Source organism: Podarcis melisellensis (genome assembly GCF_964234715.1).
Source record: "Podarcis melisellensis genome assembly, chromosome: 5".
In the NCBI taxonomy this organism is placed as follows: domain Eukaryota; kingdom Metazoa; phylum Chordata; class Lepidosauria; order Squamata; family Lacertidae; genus Podarcis; species Podarcis melisellensis.
The window spans coordinates 93,736,036-93,756,362 of NC_138537.1; the positions used below are offsets into that span (position 1 = coordinate 93,736,036).

A 20,327-nucleotide genomic window follows, 5' to 3' on the forward strand; every position below is an offset into this window, starting at 1 on the left:
CCTGTCATTGATATGAAGATGAGCCAAATTGTTGCTTTAAAGTTGATTAATGATTCCTAAATTTTTTAGGGGCCAAATTTCTGAAATTTTAATAAGCTTTTAAGAAAATCTCAATTAACTTTATTAAATGCTTTGGTTGCTTGAATAGAAAGGACCACTGTGCTGCAGTGATTAATTATATTTAATGCTCCCCTTATAGAGTCAGCTATCTGCCTTGATTTAATTATTCAAATTAATAACCTTAGGTGCTATATGACTTGGTCTACCTGTCAAACTTTAAAAACCAATTTCCACATCTTGATTAATTACAACAATCCATACAACTGGGATATTTACCTGATTTCAAAAGTAATATTATTCTAGATTTCCACCAGGCACCTGTAATAGGTTCATCTTCCAGTAATTATTAAAAAAGTAGTTCTAAATATGGAATCAAAATATTAATATAGGGGTTTTTATTTATTTATCAAATTCACCTGTCATTTTCACCTGGCGATGGATGCTGCTTAATTGTTAATTTTATTTCATCTTCTACGATGCTCATGTCTTAAGGGCTTCCCTTTGATTTTGGGTAACTTTAGGTTTTGTCATTTTTTTGTAGAAAGGAAATAATTTAGAAAGTCCTGATGGCGAGGGAGTCTTTGATCCCCCCCCCCCGCTTCTGAAACTGGATTCAAATTCAATTAAAATGTTAGGAAACACCTTATAGTCCTGTATTCTGCATTTTTTTATTTTCAGAAATGCTACTCTTAACATCATTCACGTGCATCAGATACCTTAATGATAAAAATGCACAACAATAATATAAAAATAAAACAAAACAGAACAGCATGCTGGTCCTTCTTTGATACCTGTGCCTCATATAAAATAATTAACCCAGATTCCTTATTCAAAAAAACAACAAAAAACCGAAAACAGATTCGCCCGCCCGCCCGCGCGCCCTGTCGAAAACCCGCAGATCAATTCCTGCGCGCTCTGTCGTCCCCGCCCGACGCGCTTTCGGGGAGGCCGTTTCCCTTCGATCGCTCCTCGATTGGCCTCGCGCGGCACCCGTCGCGGGGCGGGGCGAGGCGACGGGGGCAAGATGGCGGCTTCCGCTCGGGTCTCCCGGCTCCCCTGCAGGGCCCTCCTGACTCCTCCGAGGGCGGGTAAGAGGCGGGGGCAGCGAATTGGGGGGGGTCCCTCCCTCCTCTCCCTCCTCGTAGCCGGGGGGAGGAGGGGGGAGAGAGCGGGGTCTCCTCGCCGCCGAGGGGCCGCCCTTCGGGAAGGTCACGGCGGCGCTGCGAGCCTGCGAGGTCCCCCCTGGGCGACGCGCCTCCTCTTTGGGGAGCTTTCCGCCTGCCCTTCGGAACTCCCTGCCACTGGAGTCTGAGGCAGGCGCCTGCCCTCTGCTAGGCGAGAGGCAGCCTTTCCAAGGGAAGGCTCTGTGGCAAAATCCCGAAAGCCGCTTCTCGCTTCTTTTTATTTACAGTGGTGCTTCAGGTTACATACGCTTCAGGTTACAGACTCCGCTAAGCCAAAAATAGTACCTCGGGTTAAGAACTTTGCTTCAGGATGAGAACAGAAATCGTGCTCCGGCGGCATGGCGGCAGAGTGGGAGGAGGCCCCATTAGTGGTGCTTCAGGTTAAGAACAGTTTCAAGTTAAGTACGGACCTCCGGAACGAATTACAGTGGTGCCCTGCAAGACGAACGCCTCGCAAGACGGAAAACCCGCTAGACGAAAGGGTTTTCCGTTCTGGAGGCGCTTCGCAAAACGAATTTCCCTATGGGCTTGAATCGCAAGACGAAAATGTCTTGCGAGTTCCTGCAGGGTTTTTCCCCTTTTCCCCCCCTTTTCCTAAGCCGCTAAACCACTTATCAGTTGATCTGCTAAAAGCCGCTAAACCGCTAATAGCGCTAATCCACTAAGCTGCCAATGGGCTTGCTTCGCAAGACAAAAAAACCGCTATACGAAGAGCCTCACGGAACAGATTAATTTCGTCTTGCGAGGCACCACTGTAAGTACTTAACCCGAGGTACCACTGTGCATGTACACATACCACCCCCCCAAACTTTCCCATGTTTATCAGCTTTATTCATCCGAATAAAACCTCCCAGACTCCCTCAACGGTGTCTGGTAGGGTAGTTGGGCAGTCTCAGAGGCAGGGCTGGGTTTTGGTTTGATGAGGCCCTAAGCTACTGAAGGTAATGTAAAGGTAAAGGGACGCCTGACCATTAGGTCCAGTCGTGACCGACTTTGGGGTTGCGGCGCTCATCTTACTATATTGGCCAAGGGAGCTAGCATACAGCTTCTGGGTCATGTGGCCAGCATGACTAAGCCGCTTCTGGTGAACCAGAGCAGTGCATGGAAAAGCCGTTTACCTTCCCGTCGGAGTGGTACCTATTCATCTACTTGCACTTTGACGTGCTTTCGAACTGCTAGGTTGGCAGGAGCTGGGACCGAGCAACGGGAGCTCACTCCGTCACGGGGATTCGAACCGCCGACCTTCTGATCGGCAAGTCCCAGGCTCTGTGGTTTAACCATATAACACTGGTCTTGAAAGACCTACATTGGCTCCCAGTACATTTCCGAGCACAATTCAAAGTGTTGGTGCTGACCTTTAAAGTCCTAAACAGCCTTGGTCCAATATACCTGAAGGAGCGTCTCCACCTCCATCGTTCTGCCCGGACACTGAGGTCCAGTGCCGAGGGCCTTCTGGTGGTTCCCTCGCTGGAAGAAGCCAAGTTACAGGAACCAGGCGGTGGGCCTTCTCGGTAGTGGCACCTGCCCTGTGGAACACCCTCCCATCAGATGTCAAAGAGAAAAATAACTACCAAACTTTTAGAAGACATCTGAAGGCAGCCCTGTTTAGGGAAGCTTTTAACGTTTAATAGGTTATTGTATTTTAGTGTTTTGTTGGAAGCCGCCCAGAGTGGCTGGGGAAACCCAGCCAGATGGGCGGGGAATAAATAAATTATTATTATTATTATTATTATTATTATTATTATTATTATTATTCACGTTTTGCTTCCATTTTCTTGTATTTTAGGCTATGGTGCTTCTCCAGCTGCATTTCCTGTTGTCCAGCAAGACCGTCAAGTTCATCACTTGGTGATTCCTCATGGAAGGAGTGGGCGCTCCTCTGTCAGTGGCATTGCAGCTACTGTCTTTGGGGCTACAGGCTTCCTGGGACGATACGTCGTCAATCGCCTGGGTAATTTTCTCCAAAATTTTCTCCAAAATTTTCTCCAAAATTAAATTTGAGATGTTTAACAGGAAAATGAATCTGACATAGTGTCTTTTGCAAGATGTAAACCAATGTGTACGTTCACAAAGCTTAGGGGCTGGGCTGGATGTCCTTTTGGGTCCCTTCTAACTCTGCAGGTCTACGTTTCCTCCTACTCTTGCTTGACCTTGGGACCTGGGACTCAACATCTTGTACTGCTTACACATATTTGAAATGTGAAGGTCTTAACCCATTGTAGCTGATTGCATGCCTTGCTGTTCCCTAAATGTCCCAATAGTTACTGTGTGCCTAAATACCAAACTTCTTTTTCCTTTCTGTTACCTATTTCAAGTACGATGAAAAATGAATGACCTTCGGTCAAGATGCTGGTGGCAGATAGGGATGGGAAACAGGCTAAATCCCCAAGGAGCCATGATGGTTCAAGATGGTAGTTTTCAACCCTTTTATCACCTGTACTAAGTGAGGATTTTCTTCTCTGAGTTCACCTCTTAAAGGTCCCCCTCCCCCTTACAAAGGTTGAATACCACCTTCAATCTCTGCCAAGCTGTGGCAAGATTCCAGGGGGATCACTCACCCAGGATCTGTGGGGGGTTTTTGAGAATCAAGATATCGTGAATACGATTTATTCACATATTTACACATTCAGTCTAGAGGGAGTACAGATCTTCCAGCACGGTATTGTTCTCCACAGCAGCGCAGCTCTGGAGTCCAAGGCATCTTTTCCAGCTTGCCCAAGATGGGTCTCTGTCTCTATTCCCCCATCTTCTTCCTTGCACACCTTGCTAAATACACTTTTCTTGTTACCTTTCTCTTACACACCCATCACCTTGGCAACCTCTGTCCCTGCAGGCCCAAGATACCTCTAAAATGGGCCATCAAACCTTTTGTCATGTTAATGCCTCTGCATTAATAATAATCAAACAATCAAAATCCTACCATTTATTAATTTACACCCACCCCAAAACCAATAACACCATGTTGGTTTTGCAACTGACATCTTTTAAGTGTGTTCAAGAACTTGAGTTACTCCCAGCAGGGGAACAGACTTTTAAAAACATTATTATTATTATTAATTTTTTTTACAAATTTCTCTTTTACAAATTATTCAAACATTACCATATTTGCCAAATTACAAATTTTTGACTTCCACCAGCTCCTCCCACAATCCTCATATTTTATATTTATTACGCATTTCCTTTATAATATATTGCCGGTTAATAATATCCTTTCTTCTCGTTTTCTTTTACAATACCCTTTCTCATCACAAAGCCTCTTTAAAACCGACTAGCATTTTAAGTAGGTCAATCAATCAAGTAGATCCAGCCACTCCTTTCCCCTGTTCCCTTTTGAAATTTTCCCCAGTTTCCAGGGTAGCTTGCTGTGTTGTGGGAAGCTGTGAAACCAAAATTAAAATGTCTGTAGGGCATGGGTAGGCAAACTAATGCCCAGGGGCCGGATCTGGCCCAATTGCCTTCCAAATGTGGCCCACGGATGGTCCGGGAATCAGCATGTTTTTACATGAATAGAATGTGTCCTTTTATTTAAAATGCATCTCTGGGTTATTTGTGAAGCATAGGAATTTGTTCATAATTTTTTTTCAAAAATATAGTCCTGTCCCCCACAAGGTCTGAGGGACAGTGGACCGGCCCCTTACTGAAAAAGTTTGCTGCCCCTGTTATAGAGTAATACCGGTTATGTTAACAAACTGCTCCTTTGATGTGAATAAGCACACTTTTCTAAAGAAAATTTTAAAAATTGTCCAGCAGCACCTTAGAGACCAACTAAGTTTGTTCTGGGTATAAGCTTTTGTGTGCATGCACACTTCTTCAGATACTATTTCTAATTATTTTTTAAAGAAATAATTCATATGTGGTCGGCAGGCAAGGAAGGACAAGAACCCAAGCAGCTGTTTCCCATTAGAAAGGGACGATAGGGAAGGACTCTTGAGAAAGTTTCCCCATACAAAATCATAATAGTATTTGCTGTGTCCATTTAGTTCAGTAGTCCAGCCTGGATCTCCAGGTGACCTTGCATTAGTTGCTTAAGCGTTGCCCATTTTTTGCTAATCAATCCTGTTCCCTGCAGACTGCTGTACCCCTTCTCTTACCCGATAACAGCATTTTTTGTTTGGGGGTGTGTGTGAAAGGGATTGCAGCAGCAAGCAAATCGGAGAGCCCTGTTCCATATTTGCTCATATTTGGCTTTCCTGTGTCGTTACAATACACCATCCATTCAAATAGATTCTGCTTCTATAAACATAGGATTTTAGCAAGAGTGACCAATGTGATCATAGACAGATTAGTCCTTTCTCTCTTTTTAAGCCACCTTTTATTTAAAATGCATCTCTGGGTTATTTGTGAAGCATAGGAATTTGTTCATTTCCCCCCCCCCCCAAAATATAGTCCGGCCCCCCACAAGGTCTGAGGGACATTGGACCGGCCCCCTGCTGAAAAAGTTTGCTGACCCCTGCTGTACGGTATATAGTGTTAGGATTGTGGCTTCCATGAAGCCCCTTTGAAAACACCGTTAAAGAATTAAAGTTATTGTATTGATTACAGCAGGTAGAGTTATATAGCCAAGCATTGATGTTTTCCGAGTGCCTAAAATAGAACTTCCTCAATTAATATCATGCCCTAGTTCTCCTTTTAAAACCCCTTTCTAATTTTAGGGCGTATCGGCTCCCAAGTCATTGTCCCATATCGCTGTGAGCCTTATGACGTCATGTACCTTCGACCCATGGGTGACCTGGGACAGCTCCTGTTCATGGTATGCTCTTTGTAATAATCCAGTCTGGTTCATGATTGGCTAGCTTCACTTGCTAAATAGTTGAAAGTTTGGTATGGGCCATAAATAACATCTTCCTGAAAGGCTTTTTGTACATTTATTTCATTTCTCTCTTAATTTGTGCTGTGGCTATCAGGAATGGGATCCGCGTGACAAAGATTCTACCCGAAGAGCTCTTGAGCACAGCAATGTCGTCATCAATCTTGTTGGCAAAGAGTGGGAAACAAGGTAACTTTCTTCTTGGATAGATTGAGGTCACGTAGACTGAAGATAGTTACAGTCATACCTCATGTTACGTCCGCTTCATGTTATGTTCTTTCTTTCTTTTCTTTTTGAAAAATTAATGTTTATTAAATTTTCCATTTTAACAATCCAATCAAATCACATTAAGTATTCCAAATTATACAAATACATATCATATTGTCCAAATATTTTGCCAAATTATAAATTTTTGTCGGGGCTTCCCATGCTTCAAGTTCAGTGGGGTTCCAATCATCTTATGTTTCTACTGCCTTGAGTTTCCATCATGTTATGTTCTTTCAGGTTAAGTCCCGCGGTGACCTGGAAGTACCGGAAAGGTTTACTTCCGGGTTTCGCCGCATGCGCAGAAGCGCAAAATGACGTCACGCGCATGTGCAGAAGTGGTGAATCATAACGTGTGCAGACGCACAGGTGTGGGTTGCGCTCTTTTCATGTTGCGAATGGGCCTCCAGAACGGATCCCATTTGCAACCAGAGGTACCACTGTATCATAATTTTTTCTTCTAGAAAGAGAAAACTAAAACCATATGAGGTTTTAGGAGCCAATCTGATTTTTTCCCAAAGAAAAGACCTGTTTCTTATGCCTTACATGTTCTTTGTGGATGCAACCTGGCGAAACGAAGACCCAGGGGGGAAGCACGAGGAAAGTTTATTCCCCTGGCACAGATGTTTTTGAATAGAAAACTGTCACACACTTACAAAGTCTAAAATGAGCGATGTACTTCTTGAGGCAAAACTTAAAAGACTTTAGCTGCCCCTTTCCTCTCTCAAACACAAAAATTGGCAGCATTAGGCAATTACAACCCTGTACAGTGGTGCCTCGCTAGACGAAATTAATCCATTCCGCGATTCTCTTCGTCTAGCGGTTTTCTCGTCTTGCAAAGCAAGCCCATTGACAGCTTAGCGGATTAGTGCTAGAGCTGTCAAGCGGCTTCCAGTGATCAGCTGTTAAGCGGCTTATCAGCGGAACAGCTGATAAGCGGTTTAGCAGCTTAGGAAAAGGGCAAAAAAAGCAAAAAAAACAACGCCGGGGGACGCAAGATTTTTTCGTCTTGTGAAGCAACCCCACAGGGAAATTCGTTTTGCGAAGCGCCTCCAAAACGGAAAAACCCTTTCGTCTAGCGGGTTTTTTGTTCGTCTTGCGGGGCACCACTGTATACTGTAAGCATGTACAGTTCTCATACCTTCTTGTCTGCTCAGATTCCTTCATTTTTTGCGCATGAAAGAAACTGCTGTATCTGTGGAAATCTGTAAACCAGATCTAGGAACCAGCCAAAAGTCCAAAAGGGGGGGGGGGACCAGAAGTAGAGGCAGAGGGCCTTCTTGGTGGTGGCACCTGCCTTGTGGAATGCCCTCCCATCAGATATCAAGGAAATAAACAACTATGACTTTAAAAAGATATCTGAAGGGTGTTTTTAGGGAAGTTTTTAATGTTTGAAGTTTTATTCTGTTTAATATTCTGTTGGAAGCCACCCAGAGTGGCTGGGGAAACCCAGCTGGATGGGCGGAGTATAAATACTAAATTATTATAATATTATTATTATAAATAAACCTGTGTATCCCGTGGCCTACCAGACCGGTGCCAGCATAGTGGAAAGTGAAGGAGGGGTGGGTGGTTTTCTGTTTGCTGTTGTTTTTTAGGACTCATTCTTTAGTACTCTCTCAACTTCAGAGATGGTGCCATCTTTCTGCCATGTTGAGGGACTGGGATCTGTCAGGTGTTCAAAGCATCTCATGCCTATTACCTCTGTGCTGTTTGCAACAGCCCTGGAAGGCCTTTTCAGTATATCTTGTCTTCATTTTTCAACGGCTCACAATTTTTGGCTGCCTTTGGTAAGAAAGGGTAACAGCTGATTTTCTGGTTTGGCCCTGTGCTGCTGAGTTGCAGCCAGATATAATAATAATAATAATAATAATAATAATAATAATAATAATAATAATATATTTTTAAATTTATATCCCACCCTCCCCAGCCGAAGCCGGGCTCAGGGCGGCTAACAACAATAAAATAGTACAACATTCTAAAATCATTTCATTATAAAATTAATTCAAATCAAATTGATGGCAACCATTAGGCTAAAGTTCTGTGAAGATTACCAAAGGAGGGAGACAGGCTGTGCCCTGGCCAAAGGCCTGGTGGAACAGCTCTGTCTTGCAGGCCCTGCGGAAAGATGTCAAGTCCTGCAGGGCCCTAGTCTCTTTTGACAGAGCATTCCACCAGATTGGAGCCACAGCCAAAAAAGCCCTGGCTCTAGTTGAGGCCAGCCTAACCTCTCTGTGGCCTGGGACCTTTAGTATGTTTTTGTTTGAAGACCGTAAGTTCCTCTGTGGGACATACCAGGAGAGGCGGTCCCGTAGGTATGAGGGTCCTAGGCTGTATAGGGCTTTAAAGGTTAAAACCAGCACCTTAAACCTGATCCTGTACCCCACCGGGAGCCAGTGCAGCTGGTATAGCACTGGGTGAATGTGATCTCGCAGCGAGGATAACCCCCAGGTAATCCCCCAATTGTGCAATTAAAGACCAGCTACTGACTTTGAGAAGAAAGCTGAGGTTTGTCGTGGTCACAAGAGGGCAGTGGGACACTTGCCATAATGAGCAAAGCAAACAAAAACAGCTGCACAAATCACACATGGTTGTTGCTGAAAGAGACTGAGTTACCTTAAGCTACCTGGTAAGTTGTGGGGTTTTGTACTCCTTTAGGATTGCACCCTTAGACACTCTGCTTCACCATCAATCAATCAATCAATCAATCAATCAGTATTTTTTTTATTTATACCCCACCCTTCCTGGTTCAAAAACCAGGCTCAGGGCAGCTAACAACAAATTTAAAACACTTAATTGTAAAAGCAGCATAAAATACAGTATAAAAACATGAATAACAAAATTCAAAGTTCAGAAATCAGTTTAGGGGAAATCCATCTAATAAGCATTAGATAATCACCAGGGCTAGCTGGCTGAATTAGTCCTACTTGGGCCAGGGAGGAGGCCAAGAGAGAATTAGCTGTGGTGTCTCAGAGCGGGTAATCTTCATAAAAGGGGACGGGGAGGGGAGAGAAGGGAAGGGAAATAAAAGATCAGGCTGAATTCAAATTAAAGGCCAGGTCGACTAGCTCTGTCTTATAGGCCTGACAGAAGGAGGTTAAATCCTGAAGGGCCCTAGTCTCATGGGACTGAGCATTCCACCAGGTCGGAGCCATCACTGAGAAGGCCCTGGCCCTGGTGGAGGATAGTCTGACTTCCTTAGGGCCCGGGACCTCTAAACTATGGTTATTCATGGACCTAAAAGTCCTCTGCAGGGCATACCAGGAGAGGTGGTCCCGTAAATACGAGGGATATCAAGACTGTGATATGATGACCTGCTAAATTTTGGAAGGAGCTTGGTTTTTATTCTGTTCTTTATGCTTTATTCCAGAAACTTTAAGTATGAAGACGTCTTTGTTAATATTCCCAGGGAAATTGCTCAGCTCTCAAAGGAAGCTGGGATAGAAACTTTGGTTCACGTTTCTCATCTGAATGCAGACATGAAAAGTCCTTCAAAGTACCTTAGAAATAAAGTAAGTTTGTGTTTGTTTTTAGATGTTGGTGTTTTGCAATTCCATATTCAGGGTATTCTGTGCAAAAAACCCCAAAATGGTCCCAATAGGAAGCCGAAATATGAATTAGGTATATTTAAATCCTGCTGGTCCCTCAATAGTTGCTGTTTCAGTTTCGACAAGGAAAAGAGTGACAAAAAGACTTGAGGGGATGTAAGGAATGGAGACTTCTTAACCTCTGGGGTGAGAAACTCTTCAAGAATTATTGCTGAGATTTTCTAGTTGCTAAGATATGACACTATATTCCACATAAGTAGTCATTACGTAGATTCAGGGTACTCAGTGAATTTCCTAATCCAAAACCTCTTCTAGAGGGACCCCTGACCATTAGGTCCAGTCCTGACCGACTCTGGGGTTGCGGCGCTCATCTCGCTTTACTGGCCGAGGAAGCTTCTGGGTCATGTGGCCAGCATGACTAAGCTGCTTCTGGCGAACCAGAGCAGCGCACGGAAACGCCGTTTGCCTTCTTGCCAGAGCAGTACCTATTTATCTACTTGCAATTTGACGTGCTTTCGAACTGCTAGGTGAGCAGGAGCAGGGACCGAGCAACAGGAGCTCGCCCCGTCATGGGGATTCGAACCGCCGACCTTCTGATTGGCAAGTCCTAGGCTCAGTGGTTTAGACCACAGCGCCACCCGCATCCCCAAACAGAAGTGTAGATAAGCCCTTTGATGGATTTTGTGTCTTTACATTCATTGTAGTTACCCTGCTGCCTGCACGGACTTCATTCTGTTTGCTGCTAATTCTTGTGTTTCCTAGGTTACATATTTCATGGTGCTAAATATGTGTTCTGTCGGATAGAGTGGAACATTTTATTATTAATAATAATATTTTATTAAGAGAATTTCATTTATAAAAAGAGAGAACGAGGAAGAACGAATGAAAGAAAAGAAAATGAGAATGAAAAAAGAAAAGAAAAAATACTGTTACATTGCCATATGTTAATATATAGATTTGTATATTCTTGTAAACCTAGGCTGGATTTTTTTTTTTAAATTAAATTATGCTAAAGAGCCTAAGTGTATGCAATGTGAAACCGAAGGGTATCTCTAAATTTTATTATAGTTTCATAGTACTGTGCATCTTGAACTTAATCACTTTCTAATGACCTGATGGCAGGCCGTTGGAGAGAAGGTTGTGAGGGAAGAATTTCCAGATGCCATCATTATGAAGCCTTCTGAAATGTACGGGAGAGAGGATAGGTTTTTCAACCATTATGCAAGTAAGTACACTCCTTGCAGCATAAAACTTGTTTCCTTGGGAGAAAGTAATATCAGAGAGCAAGGGATGCAAGTACACTGCATTTGTACGTATTTTTTGCTCTATAAGACTCACTTTTTCCCTCCTAAAAAGTAAGGGGAAATGTGTGTGCGTCTTATGGAGCGAATGCAGGCTGCGCAGCTGCCCCAGAAGCCAGAACAGCAAGAGGGATTGCTGCTTTCACTGCACAGCGATCCCTCTTGCTCTTCTGGCTTCTGAGATTCAGAATATTTTTTTTTCTTGTTTTCCTCCTCCAAAAACTAGGTGCGTCTTGTGGTCTGGTGCGTCTTATAGAGCGAAAAATACGGTAATTAGAATTGTAGAATAATTGTGAAAATCTTTATTAAGATCTTATTCAAATCTATTCAGCAATCCTCCTTGAGCTTTTGCTTCAGATCTTAGCAACTTGTTATGGTGCCAGGAAAGAATCTGTTCGGATTTTAGCCTACTGTACCTTTTATTCCATGGGAAATGTGTTGTATTCATGGGCCAACAGATGAGCTTTCCTGTAAATAGCAGAATCCCAATTGTCTTGCATGGGCTTTGCATAGCTAAGTGAACTAATTTCACTCCAGCCCACCAGAAAATCCTATCTGTTTCTGAAACTTAAGTTTAGCATTGTGAGTGTAAAGTATGCTAAGCCAGTACAGAATATGTATAACTTCCTGAAGATGTTTGCTTGGTTTATTTTTAATTTTTTAAAATGAAATCCTATTCCTGAGTTCCTCTCTATTAGATCTCCCCCCTCCCCCCCCCGCACTTATACCCATTAGAATTGCTTGCATTATTTACTCTAGAAATTGAATTTAGATTTCCTTGAGCCCAGGCAAAATGGAATTTCAGACAGTCAGAATTTGGCAAAAGATTCCAAATTCAGCTTCTAGAACAGTGCTTCCCAGTCTTGGGACTCTTAGCTGTTTTTTCAGACTACAGTTCCCATCATCCCTGACCACTGCTCATGATGGGACTTGTAGTCCAAAAACAGCTGGAAACCCAAGTTTGGGAAACACTGTTAAAATGTTGAACATGATGACCTCTGAAATTGAAGGTGTTTTTTAGAAAATGGGTCTTTTAACCCTTTTGTATTTTATATTGTACTATACGAATATATGCCAGTCATTTTCATTACAAATATTAACAACAGATGCAGATTATTACAATGAGTGAAGCATGTAGTTGTAGTAAGGAAATAAACTGAACAAATGCTTCCTATTGATAGTTTCCTTATGAGTATGCAGTTTTGGGGCAACATGACCATAATTTTTTGATGGGTTTATTATGTTTCTTTACCTAGCTGTTCTTACCACCTAGCAGTTTGAAAGCACGTCAAAGTGCAAGTAGATAAATAGGTACCACTCCGGCGGGAAGGTAAATGGCGTTTCCGTGCGCTACTCTGGTTCGCCAGAAGCGGCTTAGTCATGCTGACCACATGACCCGGAAGCTGTCTGTGGACAAATGCCAGCTCCCTCTTCCTGGGCGGGGTATAAATAAAATTATTATTGTTATTATTATTATTATTTACTCCTTTTTAAGTGATCAGTGCTATCTCAGCAACCCGTATAACAGATTATACCCATAGTAGAGATGGGAAATGGAGCTAGGAATGAATGACTTGCCTGAGGCCACTTGCATGTTCATGGCAGAGACAAGATTTGAACCAGGGATTTCCAGCTTCATAGATCAGTCTCTCCTGCCACTCCACTGCATTGGCATAACGTTTTTAAACAATAATGTTCAATTGTCAAATCTAGTAGCTGGTATCCAAAGAGTGAGCTTCAGCTTGCTGAAAGTTTTGAGCATCCTCAGTTAAAGCGTTTACATTTTCTTGGGGCAGATGCAGGAGATTCGTGCAGGCAATTCTGTCACCTTCAGGTGCATTTGAGATCTTTACTTTCCAGTACTGTTGTTAATTGCTCTTTGATATCTAACAGCCTCACTTCTATCCTCCAGTAATTTATCTCTCTTCATTCAGACATGCGCTGGTTCTGGGGCGTGCCTATGATTGCTATGGGCAAGAAAACTGTGAAGCAGCCTATATATGTAAGTATTGTTGGAAAATACATTTTATGATACATATTTCATACCTCTTTTCCTTTTGTATATATTTCATTACCTTTTTGACCTTGCTTTAAAAAAGGTAACTTTAAAATATATGCTAATTTTTCTTAAATATTATCCCATAGGTTGTTGATGTAGCAAAGGCTATAATTAGTGCTATTAAGGACCCCGATTCAAAAGGAAAAACCTATGCACTGACTGGGTAGGTTGTTGGTTACTATTATTATTTTTACTCAGACCACCTTAAATCACTACAGGCATTTCCCGGCCCCCTGTTGTTTTTTTAAAACTCTTGCAGTGGATTTAGATCAGGCTTCCTCAACCTCGCCCTCCAGATGTTTTGAGACTACAATTCCCACTATCCCTGACCGCTGGTCCTGCTAGCTAGGGATCATGGGAGTTGTAGGCCAAAAAACATCTGGAGGGACGAGTTTGAGGGAGCCTGATTTACCGTATTTTTCGCCCTATAGGAACTCCCCCCCGGGCGCGCAAGGCTTGTGGGCGGCAGAACGCCCTCCGGAGGACGCCCTGTGCTTCGCGCAGGTATCACCAAGCCTTGCGCACCCGGGGGATCTCCCCCCGGGAGCGCAAGGCTTGCGGGCGGCAGCCTGCAGCGCGGAGCACGGGGCGCCCTTTGGAGGACGCCCCGCGCTTCGTGCAGGTGTTGGCAAGCCTTGCGCACCGAGGGGAACTCCCTCCGGGCGCGCAAGGCTTGCAGGCGGTAGCCTGCAGCGCGGAGCACGGGGCGCCCTGAAGCAGAGCACCCCGCGCGCTGGACAGACACCCGCAGCGTGGGGAGCCCTGCAGGAGTTCCCCGCAGGGCTCTCCACGCTGCGGATAGCAGCCTGCAGCCCAGCGCGGGGGGCACCCTGAAGCAGAGCGCCCCGCGTGCCGGACAGACACCCGCAGCGTGGGGAGCCCTGCAGGAGTTCCCCGCAGGGCTCCCCACGCTGCGGATAGCAGCCTGCTGCCCGGCGCGTGGGGCACCCTGAAGCAGAGCGCCCCTCGCGCCGGGCAGACATCGGCCAGCCCCACAAGCTCGGGGGACAGCGGGGAGGCGCAGCGCCGCCATCCCACTGTTCCCCGACCTGGTTTTTTCCTTTATTTCCCCCCCCCCCCAAAAAAGTAGGTGTGTCCTATGGGACAGAGCGTCCTATGAGAAGAAAAATACGGTAGATGGTTTGTGTTCACTACAGATACCTTCTTTTATTGGACATCAGCCAGTAGCTGCTTTCCATAAATTGCAGTTTCAAAAGGCAGTTGTGTAAGCATTTGGGGAGAATGCTCTTTTCCCTATTCACATACCTGAACTCCTAATTTTATTATACCCTTAATGTCTGCATGATTTTACAAGAATATTGTGTTAGTTGTGAGAAGTTTGAGAACCAAGGTACCACTGTATGTGTAAAATAAATCGTATTTCTTAAAGACGCAGCATCTTCGCTGCGTCTTGATTCCCTATGGAAACATGACCACCTGGAACCCCCTTGCTACCACTTGGCAGAGATTGGTGTGCAACCTTTGTGACAGTACATAATTAAGGTTTGGGGGGAGGGGTTGGTGAACGCTGCTCATTACCAGTGATCACCATGGCTAAAACAAAGGCTGTCACACGTCCTTCCTGGTGGTACCAGCACCCCATTTTAGACCAAGGCCTCTTTCTCAAATTTACACTTAATGTCTGTTTCTTTGCAGCCCTAACAGATACCTCCTTCACGACCTCGTAGAGTATGCTTATTCAGTACTCCACAGAAATTTCTTTCCGTATCCTATGCCCCGTCCTCTCTATCAGTAAGTCTTAATATGTTTAATAAGTTGTTACCTCTGAGGCTCCAACTACCTGTTTGGTTTTTTCCCTTGTGTGCTCACACAGATCTGTTCATCTCTGCCATTGAAAGCAGGTGTGCAGGCTGCATTCTTCATCGGGGGACTAGGCCTGGATTGTGGCGGGAACGCAAGAGATGGTACCTCTGTTTCTCTCCACAAGCCCAAAGTAGTTTGGGGATGGGGAATGTTTTTGGGAGGTAGATGACTGGCAGAGAAGAAAAACTTAAGACATCTCTCTTCTCTACAGTGGTACCCCGCAAGACGAACGCCTCGGAAGACGAAAAACTCGCTAGATGAAGGAGTTTTTCGTTTTCTTAGCCGCTTCGCAAGACGCATTTCCCTATGGGCTTGCTTCGCAAAACGAAGCTTGCCCCGCAAGCAACGGGGATAGCGGGGAAGCGCAGCGTGTCTTCCCCGCTGTCCCCGGACCTCTTTTGAAGCAAGGGGCGGCAACGGGGAGAAGCGATCTTCTCCCCGCTGCCCCTTGCTTTAAAACAGGTCCAGGGACAGAGGGGAAGGCGCGCGGCGCTTCCCCTCTGTCCCCGGACAGTCTCCATAGGAATGCATTGATTGATTTACAATGCATTCCTATGGGAAACCGTGCTTCGCAAGACGAAAAACTCGCAAGAAGAAAAAACTTGCGGAACGAATTAATTTCGTCTTGCGAGGCACCACTGTATTTACTATCTCTGTCAATTTGATTGCAATTGCTGTATGATTGCTTTTGGGAGTGAGGAGAACTGGACGTCATTAGGTGTCATGTGTAGCTTGAGCTGTAATCAGTCTGGGCTCAGGTTCTGCAGCCTGAATGTTGAGTTAGGGAGGTGGCATTAGAAATATGTGCCAACAGAATCTGTCTGCCTTCCGTCACTCAAGGTGAAGAGAGCCCTAAGCCAGAGCATGTACAGCGAGGGGGGAAAGTATTTGATCCCCTACTAAATTTGCCCGTTTGCCGTCTGACGAAGTAATGACCAGTACGTAATTTTAATGGTAGGTTTATTGTAGCTCTGAGAGACAGAATAACAACAGGAAAATAACCCCCATAAACCCAGAAGACAAAAGTCAAAGATTATAATTATAATGAGTGAAATAAGTATTTGATGCCATTGCAAAAGATGACTTAGTACTTGGGGGCAAAACCCTTGTTGGCAATTAAAGAGGTCAGATGTTTCTTGTAGGTGGCCACCAGGTTTGCGCACATCTCAGGAGGTATTTTGTCCCACTCCTCTTTGCAGATCCTCTCCAAGTCAGTAAGATTTCGAGGCTGATGTGTAGCTACTCGAACCTTCAGCTCCCTCCACAGATCAAATACTTTCCCCCCCTTACTGTAGCTCTGTTTTGGGACCTTTGAACTGGCAACAAAAATGCTCTCAGGACAGCTTTTAACTGGATAATAATAATAATAATAATAATAATAATAATAATAATAATAATAATAATTTATACCCCGCCCATCTGGCTGGGTTTCCCCAGCCACTCTGGGAGGCTCTCAACAGAATATTAAAAATACAATAAAACAAGAAACATTAAAAACTTCCCTAAACAGGGCTGCCTTCAGATGTCTTCTAAAAGTCAGATAGTTGTTTATTTCCTTGACATCTGATGGGAGGGTGTTTGACAGGGCAGGCGCCACTACCGAGAAGGCCCTCTGCCTGGTTGCTGGTAACCTCACTTCTCGCACTGAGGGAACCGTAATGCGTTTTGAGAAGAAATAGTCCCCCTCCCCATCATTTTAAAAAGGGACTTTCTCCAGAGGCCCCTACAGGGCATTTGGCGTCCTAGGGAAGGTGCCTTGAACCCTGGCCATGGCTTTCCTCCTTCATTCCTTGGCCTGATCTTTCTGGGTATGAGGCCCTCACCTAGGTTATGCTGTAGCCACAAGATACTTGATGACTTAGCAGGTCCAGGAAGTCCTTTCCATCAATGGAAATTGGGGGCCTTGTGACAGGTCTCATCCAGTAAAGAGCAGACGTGGATTCAAGGACCACTCTAATAATAAGCTCAGGAAGGGCAGCAGACCCAAATCATATCCTTCATAATCCTTCATCCCTTATCTGTCATCCCACCTGGTGAAGTCGTCTGGAATTGGCCCTGTCCATATGTACTCCCAGGGACGTGGGTGGCGCTGTGGGTTAAACCACAGAGCCTAGGGCTTGCCGATCGGAAGGTCAGCGGTTCGAATCCCCGCGATGGGGTGAGCTCCCATTGCTCGGTCCCTGCTCCTGCCCACCTAGCAGTTCGAAAGCACGTCAAAGTGCAAGTAGATAAATAGGTACCACTCCAGCGGGAAGGTAAACAGCATTTCCGTGCGCTGCTCTGGTTCGCCAAAAGCGGCTTACTCATGCTGGCCACATGACCCGGAAGCTGTCTGCGGACAAACGCTGGCTTCCTCGGCCAATAAAGCAAGATGAGCGCCGCAACCACAGAGTCGGCCATGACTGGACCTAATGGTCAGGGGTCCCTTTACCTTATATGTACTCCAAAGGTACCATCTCAAACACGATGGATGCCCTCCATGAGACTTGCAGAAGAGAAATTACCATTACAACATTTTCAGGTTTCAAATAATGAACGTTATTAAGGGAATTGCCAAATTCTGCTCATAAGTCGCTACGGTCCCGTCCTCTCCAAGCTCAGCTCAGTTCTCTCAGCACTTCTTGTGGCTTCAGTTAACTTTTCCTTTCAACAGTTACTTTTACTTTGGTTGATAGAATTAATAAATACAAAGTAGTCTGTTTTGTCTGGTGGAGCAATTCGAAGCGAGTGAAATTTCACTAGTTTATTTGAGACAAGAGCAGTTAGATCATTGCCTATGTTCAGCCATGGTGTTAATTATTGTGGCACTTTGAATTACAGCTTATTTGCAAGATTTTTTGAGATAAGTCCTTTTGAGCCATGGATAACAAGGGACAAAGTGGATCGGGTAAGATTGCCTTCATTTTCATCTCATTTATTGCTTATCACCTGCGAATCCTAAGGTGGCTAAGAATGGAACAGAATGCAATTAATACAAAATATCTGAATGATAATCAATATAAGAACTCTCTCTCTCTCTCTCTCTCTCTCTCTCTCTCTCTCTCTCTCTCTCTATATATATGAATACAGAACAAGTTTATCTGTGTGTGTTCTTTCTCAGTGTTATTTTTAGGGTTGAATGCATTCTTAACATTACATACGTATGTAGTTTTTTATTTTATTAATGGGATGGAATCAGTGTTTAGCTTTTGAGTTGCAACATATCAATTATCAGGGGTCAGCAAACTTTTTCAGCAGGGGGCCCATCCATTGTTCCTCAGACCTTATGGGGGGCCAGACTATATATTTTTTTTGGGGGGGGGGCAATATGAACAAATTCCTATGCCCCACAAATAACCCTGAGATGCGTTTTAAATAAAAGGACACATTCAGCTCATGTAAAAACACCAGGCAGGCCCCACAAATAACCCTGAGATGCATTTGAAATAAAAGGACTCATTCTACTCATGTAAAAACACGCTTAGAAGGCGATTGGGCTGGATCCAGCCCCTAGTTTGCCTACCCATGAATTAAATCTTGAAATGTGCCTTACTTGAAGCAGACTTCTTATTTGTAGAGAGCGGGGAAGCAGAGGTACTCTTTTTTCAGACTAGCCCCCCTAAATGTGATGCCCTCCAGATGTTTCTGTTTACAATCCAGCCATAATGAAAAACAGTCAGGAATGCTTGGTGTCCAAAACATCTGGAGATCTTTAGGTTGGGAAAGACGGCTCCAGACTGTTGAGTCCATTCAAGACTGCCAAGAGGTAGATGCAGGGGGTACAGATGTACCAGATTCAAAGCTAGCAGGAGCCTTGACTCTGAGCTTTCATTTTAAAAGAGTATTTAACATCCTAGAGAAAATGTTAGAAAGCATATGTGTAAAACACCGTTCTAAGCAATTACTGTGGGATGAATCTGCCTGGCTGCTCCCACCTTTTGGTGTTTTAGCCAGTGAGCAATGTCAGAGCTGTGATTGGCAAGAGAATTGTTTGGACGCCAGACAAGAGGAATCCCTGGGGTCCTAAAGAGTTGCTGTTTCCCCCTCCCCTTTAGTGCAGTTTTCTTTCCTGCTTCTTTCTTGTTTTCTAGTCTTTAGAAACTGTAGTTCTAAAGGCTTCATCTCCCGTTACCCTTCCCTTTTTTATTAATAAGCAGGATGCATCTTTCTGGTGGTGGGTCCATCGGAGATCAGGTATTCCCTAGAAGTTATTGTTTGCAAACCCACAATAAGAGTGGGTGGGTGTTGCATATGACAAATGCAAAATGTGGAAACTTTGCAAAGAGCCATAGGTATGTCTTCTGCTGTGTAGGAGCTTAAATCCAGACACAAAGTTCTCACAATTGTGACTCTAGTCTAATCACAGATAGGAAAATAGAATCCAAACTGTCCTTTGGTAATACACTCAATAAATATTATTTTCTCTGACCAGGTATAAGAGATAGATGTTAAAATAGGGAAAATCTAATTGTATATTTTGTAGCCGAAGTTAACTTTTATTTCAGACCGTTTCGTGTGAAACTCTTAACGAACTCTTTGGAATCAAAGAACCACCCAAAAAATAAGATATAATATTGCATACTTGATTTGTAAAGATGCAGCTTGTGAGAGATGGATTTATAAGATGGCTCACTGTTCACTCATTTCTTCTTTGTTTGTTTGTTTGAAGTTCCATACCACAGACATGAAGTTCCCTGATCTTCCTGGCTTGGAGGACTTGGGTATTGTCCCAACTCCCATAGAACAGAAAGCAATTGAAGTCCTGCGTCGCCATCGCACATTCCGCTGGCTGGAAGCTGAGCTTGAGGAAGCAAAAATAGCCAAGCCTGTTACCGACATGTAATCTACTTTGAGAGCTTTTCAGACTGGTTACACTGCACTCATTTCTGAAGAAATCTGTACATACAAAGCTAAAACCCTATATAAATCATGTAACCTTTATGATACTGGTGTCAATTGTTTTATTCAGGAGTACGATATGCCAAGAAAATTCTTTATTGTCCCTTTGTAGATTTTCGTAATGAGGGTACCAGACCCCTGCTCAAGAGTATGTATCTATTGGATCTGTGTCCCTTGCTTTCAGAAATGTTAAAAATACTGAGCTAAGTGCTCCAGATCAACAGAGGATCAATACTTTAGAAATGAAGCTGCCTTTTATTTCTCTTTCACATACCTAACCATGAGTGGTAGTGGTTTTTACTCAGTTTTGTCAGTGTGTAGGACAAAGGCATTGTGCCTCCTGTATACAGTGGAATTCTGCAATTCCAGATTTCAGTATCAGAATTAGCAAGGCTGGGTTGC

General features: G+C 44.1%; 2 protein-coding genes across 2 annotated transcripts in view; one reads left to right on the top strand and one right to left on the bottom strand.

Annotated features, from left to right (window-relative positions):
- The window catches only part of FGF6 (fibroblast growth factor 6), a 187,593-nt gene that overhangs the window by 132,152 nt on the left and 35,114 nt on the right, over positions 1–20,327 (bottom strand). The gene's annotated exons all lie outside the window — the stretch shown is intronic.
- Positions 1,015–19,967, top strand: NDUFA9 (NADH:ubiquinone oxidoreductase subunit A9). Its single transcript, XM_081911834.1, has 11 exons — positions 1,015–1,148; positions 3,031–3,195; positions 5,897–5,994; positions 6,149–6,240; positions 9,686–9,827; positions 10,986–11,088; positions 13,099–13,166; positions 13,310–13,386; positions 14,880–14,975; positions 17,868–17,934; positions 19,696–19,967. The coding sequence occupies exons 1-11, from the start codon at positions 1,085–1,087 to the stop codon at positions 19,867–19,869; spliced, it is 1,146 nt and encodes a 381-aa protein (XP_081767960.1). The 5' UTR covers positions 1,015–1,084; the 3' UTR covers positions 19,870–19,967.